General features: G+C 45.0%; 1 protein-coding gene across 1 annotated transcript; it reads right to left on the bottom strand.

Annotated features, from left to right (window-relative positions):
• Positions 1-1,725: 1,725 nt before the first annotated feature.
• On the bottom strand, positions 1,726-5,561 carry LOC126568062 (uncharacterized). Its single transcript, XM_050224471.1, has 5 exons — positions 5,112-5,561; positions 2,680-3,295; positions 2,388-2,588; positions 2,121-2,277; positions 1,726-2,023 (listed from the first exon to the last, which is right to left on the bottom strand). The coding sequence occupies exons 1-5, from the start codon at positions 5,559-5,561 to the stop codon at positions 1,726-1,728; spliced, it is 1,722 nt and encodes a 573-aa protein (XP_050080428.1).
• Between the last annotated feature and the right edge of the window lie 1,619 nt (positions 5,562-7,180).

Below are 7,180 nucleotides of genomic sequence, written 5' to 3'. Positions count from 1 at the left end.
GTAAGCAGCCTACGCCCGCACGCCGTGCCATATGGTTAAGTGCAATAAAACTGCATTCTACTTTAGAGACCCATCCTATACAAACAACCAGGCTCGATAATCAGGAAAATGGTAATAAACATTCTAAGAGCAGGCAACGCATTTGCGTCTTGAAAAAATAGGTATCGTCAAAAAGAGAACATGGGTCGACAGGAAAACACGTCTATGCATTTGGTGCAATTAAATAAAACGGCCGAATCGGACAGCGATAACAAAAAATTATAAAACAACATTTTCAGATAAAACTAGGATTTTACCTCCCAAACTCTTGGCACTAACACACACTCACGGCGTGTAGGAAAAGCACCTATACCGTTAAAATTTGTTAATATATAAGAACATACATTTGTAGAAATACAGCGACTTACAATCTTAAACCGAACGAGAGCAGTCGCGTCCGCGTTTTATTTTACTCGAAAAGCACGTCTTCGTGAACAAATCCCGTGTCGTGATTTATATATCCCATTTACTTACTTACCAGGTACTGCAGTCAATTGGCAGCAATATCCTGTGGTGAATACAGCTACAGTAAGCAAACCGAACCGATACAGAAAATATCACAATCCTGCCATTATATTATCCCGGCCATTCTAGCGGACGCATCAATGCCATCATTCCTTTACAATATGGGCTTACTACGCCACCTCTGGACGGCCCAGATGAACCTTACATGTTGGGTCGTTTAGCTCTATTTTCCAGACGAGACCAGGGAGACCAATCGTGTCTGACACCCGGTAAACAGGGTTTCGTCAGTTTTAGACAAACTTTACGTCCCAGAGTCACGTATGAGTACAGGAACAGTCTTAGCCTCGTGCCACCACGACAGGTGTTTCAAGTGGAAAAGATAAAACCTGTTGGTTTATCCAACTACGTGATACTAATACTTCTAGTAAACCAATAAGTACTAATAAGATCAAGCAGAGAGAGCCCGGCATGATCAAACAGATACCTATCAAAACATTGGTGAGATTAGTGTTTGCTTCTTGTCGTATGACCTCATTTTAATCATCGGAACCCCAATCTATTTATCCTTACGTGTGACACATACGCGCTGAGAGCATTCATCTAAATATAGTCCATCTTTGCAGTTTATTATCAGCAAGAATTATATCACAGCAAATATACACACACACACACATTAAAACATACAAACCTACAGAGAAGCCGGTTTTGGCTATTATAGCGCTTATCTTACAGGCTTTTGGTTTACATTTTTTACAGTGTTATTCACTGTCACTCTATCAGATAAGATAGAGGTATTTGTGCAAGCCAAAACATGTGTGATAAGCTTTTATTGTTTATAAATAAAGAATTCATTCAGTTTCGCTAGTTTACAAGTAATGGTTTTGTTTCATACTTATTCTAATCTCTTACTATCTCCCACATTTTCACATTGTTTGAACATTGTGTAAAAAGCTTCCGTACTCTATGGTTTATGAATGCCAATGTTTTGCTTTGCCGGTTTTTGGCACATTACTCATCGTTTTCGACATGCGCATTGGTAGAGGAGTATACGCCAGCTCATTTCAACCAGTCGTCGTTTGGTAACATTCTATTCGAATCCGAACATCAACCTTGCACGAGTTTTGTGTCACGCCACGGGACAAAACGATCACAGATAGTCTAGTACTTGTTATGGCATTTGTGGCGTTGGTATGCCCACGCCCGATTTACGATCTTGCCCCTCTACGCGCCGTCCTCCGTTTCCTCTACTAGTGCACGTGGTTTTGCGAACGTTTTCATCTCCACCCCATTCTCCACGGCACGCAAATCGACCGAGCCCGAGTTGCTCCAGCACTCCCGCAGAATGATCCACCGCTGTTGGCCGGCCACAAACAGCACTCCGATAACTAAACCTTGCACCACGATACAGTACACGGCGACGATCCGTGCCCAGCCGGTCATACTGTTGGAGAGTATTAAACCGGCCAAAACGATCCAAAAAGCAAGGGCGGCCACCGTCTCCATCAGGCAGAGGCATCTCCTGCAAAGAAGCGTTATCAGAGCCGCGTGTTAGTGTAAACAAAACACACCCTTGTTGCAGTTTATCTTGCGGTGCAATTAACGATTTGCCAACTTACTGTCCATTGATGTCGTTCAGCCGGGTTTGATTAATCTTCGTTTGACCACTTATTTGTAGGTATATGCCCGAGGTGAGCCTTCGCGTGTAGTATGACGATAAGATATGTGCGACTACAATGGCGCCAAAGTACAAAAACACGATGCATATCAGACCACCTGGAGAGAGAGAGAGAGAGAGAGAGAGAGAGAGAGAGAGAGATAAATTATGTCAGAATTTGTCGTATGTAAAAGCCTAGAAAACCGGGACACTAGGCTCCGATACATACCCTTGGGGAATAGAAATAGTGGTATTAAGGTAATGCAGTACAGCACCGCCAGGAACGCATACATGTCGAGCTTGTTCTTGTTCTCATATTCCAGCCCATTCGGTATGTAGTACGCCACGTACATTGCGTTGTATACGTTCATCAGGAAGAAGGCAAAAATCGAGCTACCAAGCAGTGCGTTCGATACCATATCGGTGAAATCTGCAGAAATGATACACATAACAGTTGGTTTTAGTCATTTTGACTAACGCACAGTCGCTCGTCGAAGTTCACAAGTTGCACCGATACCTACCGACATGTCCCTGATCGATACACCGACCACCACACCGGGCTAGTCCAAAAAATATCGTCCCAATGGCAAACGTGCCAGCATGCACCGCGATAAGATATCCAAAGGTATCTTTCAACTTTGGCACAAACGAGTAGCACAGTGCGGTAAATAGCAGGGCCAGCACCGAGAGCAGCGAACCGAACAGCATGAAAAACTCCAGCACCCCAACACGATCGATTCGCATGTGTTCGCACACCTTCGCCAATAGCTGGGCATCGCTTGTCATCTCCACACAGTAACTATCGAACACCGATACGAGCGATCCGAGCTCCAGCACCAACAGTGATCCATTCTGCAGCACAAACAGCTCGTCGCCCTGATCCGCACTGTACATCAGCGCATTCGGATCACTTTCGCACAGATCTTGTGATTCGATCGGCAGCACAACCTGCTCGCCGGACACCTCCACGCATTCATTGTTGCCGTAGAATTGTGCCTCGATCGTTTCGATCTGTAGCTCGCGGCTGCCGGGGACACACTCGTACTGGAAGTTGTCGCGCGGTTGTATCATCTGGCCCGGTGGGCAACACTTGCGGATGCGTGCCTTCTCGCTGTACATCAGATGGATGGGAGCGGCCTGTTGGTAGAGGTGTGAAGAGGTTGGAGTATTCGTTAGTTCATCAGTGGAGATTTCGTATTCTTTTATGGATTTATGGATATTTTATGAAAATGAAAATGATCCTCACGTAAGTTAAATCTCTATAGAAAAATTTGTTCAAGATTAGTAAAGGCCATTACCCTTTCTTAGTAGATTTAAGGGTAACATCTAGTAGGGTCGTCTGTTCTCACTTGTGAAAGTTAACTTACTAAACTAATCTAGACTGACTGGCATATAAAGTCTTCATCAGTGAAAATCAATGCAGAGGAAGTGAAGATTATTGATCAATTCATTTGATAAAAAATGCAATATAAAATATACATTTATGTAATTGGTATAAAACTAGTTTAATTATACTTCTTCTGGGCTTAAAGACCTTCCCCGGTTCATGCCGGCCATCGAAAGGCTTACAAGACTTGTCGTTGTACCCCGATCCCGGAATTTGTTACCGCCGGTCTCACCTCAACCTCAACTAATTCTTAATATTTAAATTAGAATTTATACTAGAAAACCTGTGGTAGATTGGATGTAATCAACAATAATGTAACAGACCAAAATCTTTCCCAGATGTGTGGAAATTGTGTTTGTTATGTGTAGAATAAAGTGAAAAAGTAATTTGGGGACCTTTAGCGTCCTGATGAAGTATAAATCAAATCCAATTTTATATTAATAGGTGTACCTTGAAAACCTTCTGTGGTGATCAATTGTGAAGGTTTGAATTTAATTCACATTTTAGCAAGCATTTTTGCATGAAATTTTTTATTACATCCTGTCATGTGTCTGATACCCTTCACTGTTGCTAATAAAATTTAATCTCACGATCTTATAAATGCACTTCAGAACACGTTTTAACTCCAAACGATTCGTATCAACAACTAATACGAATCAACTGTTGCTAAAGAGCAGCGTACTGCATACAACTACACAATCAAGTTCATTGTTTGCTGCAATCAGCATAACATATTTGAAAATAAATCAGCAAGCACAAATTTCGTTCCGGTAAACAATATGCGCGATATACAGTAGCTTCTAGAACAGTGCCGTACGATTCCCACCATCGCCATCCATATTGAGCAGCGATCGTCTATTGAATCACCGTTTGCTGTGCTGTGATCGTACACCCAGGGTCTATTAATGACCTCGATCAACAAGTGTCACAAAAGCTAACTCGATTCGTACCGTGTGGCGGGAAACTACGACGTCATTATCGGCATACCGATAAGGAATCTCAAATGACATCCACAATTCCACACAACCCCTCACGAAATGCAGCAAACAAAATGCGTCTAGACGTGCTGCCATCCGGTTCCGGCTAATGGACATTGTGGGAGATTGTGTTGGTGAAGCTTCTTTCCTCGTCTGCGCTTTTATTTTTTTTTTATTTTCGCCAATCACACGCCAGGGAATGCGAGTTGGAATAAAAGTCCTCTAAAATTTTACAATAATTGCAGCACCCAGCACACGCTTTGCATAGCGAATTATCGTGCCAGTACTCTCGGGACACCTTCTTTCAGCTCGGGTTGTGTGTGGTTTCGGCACCGGAAAGTAGTCGTGCGTGGTTCGTTAAATGTCAATTAGAGATGGTATGCAAATCGTGACTACGAATGCCGAAAAAATGCTGCTACATCTGTGTATTGGTTGTTAATCGGTCGGATGAGGTAATAATTTTTATCTCTGGTTCTTGTAAAAACCTTACATTATCTTCCAACGCGTATTGGAAGTATAGCGTTGCATTTCACGGCCAGTTATCGTAGAGGAATGTGCCGCCATGATGGTGCGGTTGGTAAGTACTTACGCTGAATTCCGAACAATTCGGTGGAAAGTCATCGGCTGAGGTGGAGCGTGGTTGATGATTCGGCTCAACCGAGCTAACCTCCGTTGTTGGTATCGAGGCCGTCGTTGTTGTCGTCACGGTCCGCGTGGCCTCATTATTGGTAGATATTGATGACGTCGTTGTTGGTGCTACTTCCGTTGAGCTGACAATTGTGCTGGTGATGGTGGTGGTGATCGTGTCTGTTGCAATCGTTGAAGTAGACGACATGCGGCCGGTATCTAGCTCGGTAGCTTCAGGTGCAACGCTCGATGGCTCAATCACTATCGCAGGCACACTCGATAGCGAGTTCTCGCGAACCGCACCCGTGGCGTTATCTATCGTAGCTGCACTTCCATCTAGCACCACCAGTATTACCACCGACAACATCACACCGTACCCGTACAACGTCCGCATGGTGCAGTGTACCATCATTACCTACGACACACTCTTTCGCACTTTTAGAACTAACGGGCAACACCGCCTCGTTCACGATACAGCGATGATGACCGTGGGATGAAATCACTACATACAAAACGCTCCGTAACCGAATGTAGCAGGGTAGCGCACCTTCACACGTGTTCCCCGAACAGCTGTTCCGTGCCGGGTCCACGACAATCGCTACCAACACTAATCACACAAGAATTCAACCCGACCCTGTTAAACAGCTTCACCGTTTAGGGTGGAGGACGTCCACCACACGTTCAAGGACGTCCAGAAGTTCGTCTTGCAGCAACCACCGGCGCGAGTGACTCAAACAGCCGATACAACCAGGTGACGAACGTGTAGTGTAATGACGTGCAAGTTTCGGTGGCACCCTATCGCACCCCCTAGCCTTACATAACCTAGCACACTTTCTTTCTCCACCCCTTTACACAAACACAAGCACAGATTTTAAATTTCGCACGTGACCACACCTTTCCGAAAACCTTGCCTCACTCGGCGATGACACATTCTGACCCTACCGGTGCGGGTCAATTGCTACCTCGTTCTGTTCGTTGTGTGCAGGTTCCCCTTTTCGTCAACACTGTCCACTGGACGGTCTTGTTGCTTTTGCTCCCGACACACGTAAAGTGGGTGTCTTCATCGCACTCTCGGCGCACGCACACTGGAACGCTGCGCAAACGGCTCACTTAGCTACTAAGAAGAAACTGCTCTCTGCCAGTCCCCTTCACAGAAACGAAACGCTCTCAACATTTTCGTTCGCCGGTATGCCCGCTGCATCGTACAAATGGCACTCTAATCTTGGTCACCGGTCGCGCTCATTTCGCTCTCTCGTGTTCTCTTGCCAGCTCAGTGCTGGCAAAGGGGTCTGTTTACAACCACCTAAATGCCACCCTCAGATCACCAGTGTAACCGCGGGAATTCGATATTCCATTCGCTCATCGATTCGTTAAGGGGTGGTGACACGGAGAACCGACCAGTCGGGGTTGCGGTTTGCTCGAAACTGGTTCACGGAACCGTGTTGTTTGTGCGCAACGATGGATCAAAAAAAAACCTGTGTGGCTTACGCCGAATCTGCCAGGGTTTACCAAACCTTGGCGATACCGATAAGGATAAGGATTTATCTAATCTGAGTTCTCTGTACTACGCCACAACCACAGCTAAACTAATGATGTCCGCCTCTTAACGCTTCCAATTTCGTACTGTCGTTATTGATTCTTCCAAGGGAAAGACAATGTTGTTTTGCTTTTCTTCGGAGCATTTTTGTTCCCTTTGTTTTGAGTGCCACAGCAAATGCTAAACAATCGTACTTCATCTACGGGAGCGGCTTGATGCGTAAGTCCATTTCCGGTTGGGGGGTTTTTCCCCTCCTCATGGGTGTTTAAACGGTTTTCAGCAGTGAAGGTGGTGTACACAGTGGTTGCCGCCGGCTGGACGTTCAGCGGAACGGAAGCTTGACGCGCTTTATGTTGGGAAGCACGCTACGCATAAATAAAATTCGTTTGTTCTTTTGATCTTTAAGAAGCGGCTGATGGGGTAAGTCGTTTGCGCATACTATTAAACCCACAAAAGGAAATGAGAATACAATATGAATGTCGTTTTTCGGGTTA

This window comes from Anopheles maculipalpis, chromosome 2RL (assembly GCF_943734695.1).
Source record: "Anopheles maculipalpis chromosome 2RL, idAnoMacuDA_375_x, whole genome shotgun sequence".
Classification (NCBI taxonomy): Eukaryota; Metazoa; Arthropoda; class Insecta; order Diptera; family Culicidae; genus Anopheles; species Anopheles maculipalpis.
This window is presented reverse-complemented; position numbering and strand designations above follow the sequence as displayed.

What these genes read in the sequence shown, in the direction of transcription:
- LOC126568062 (XM_050224471.1), bottom strand. Translation starts at nt 5,561, where the DNA reads ATGATGGTACACTGCACCATGCGGACGTTGTACGGGTACGGTGTGATG. An exon ending in CGAATTGTTCGGAATTCAGC is followed by an intron (nt 3,296 to 5,111) that starts GTAAGTACTTAC and finishes CTCTACCAACAG; the next exon opens with GCCGCTCCCATCCATCTGAT. An exon ending in ACTATTTCTATTCCCCAAGG is followed by an intron (nt 2,278 to 2,387) that starts GTATGTATCGGA and finishes CTCTCTCTCCAG; the next exon opens with GTGGTCTGATATGCATCGTG.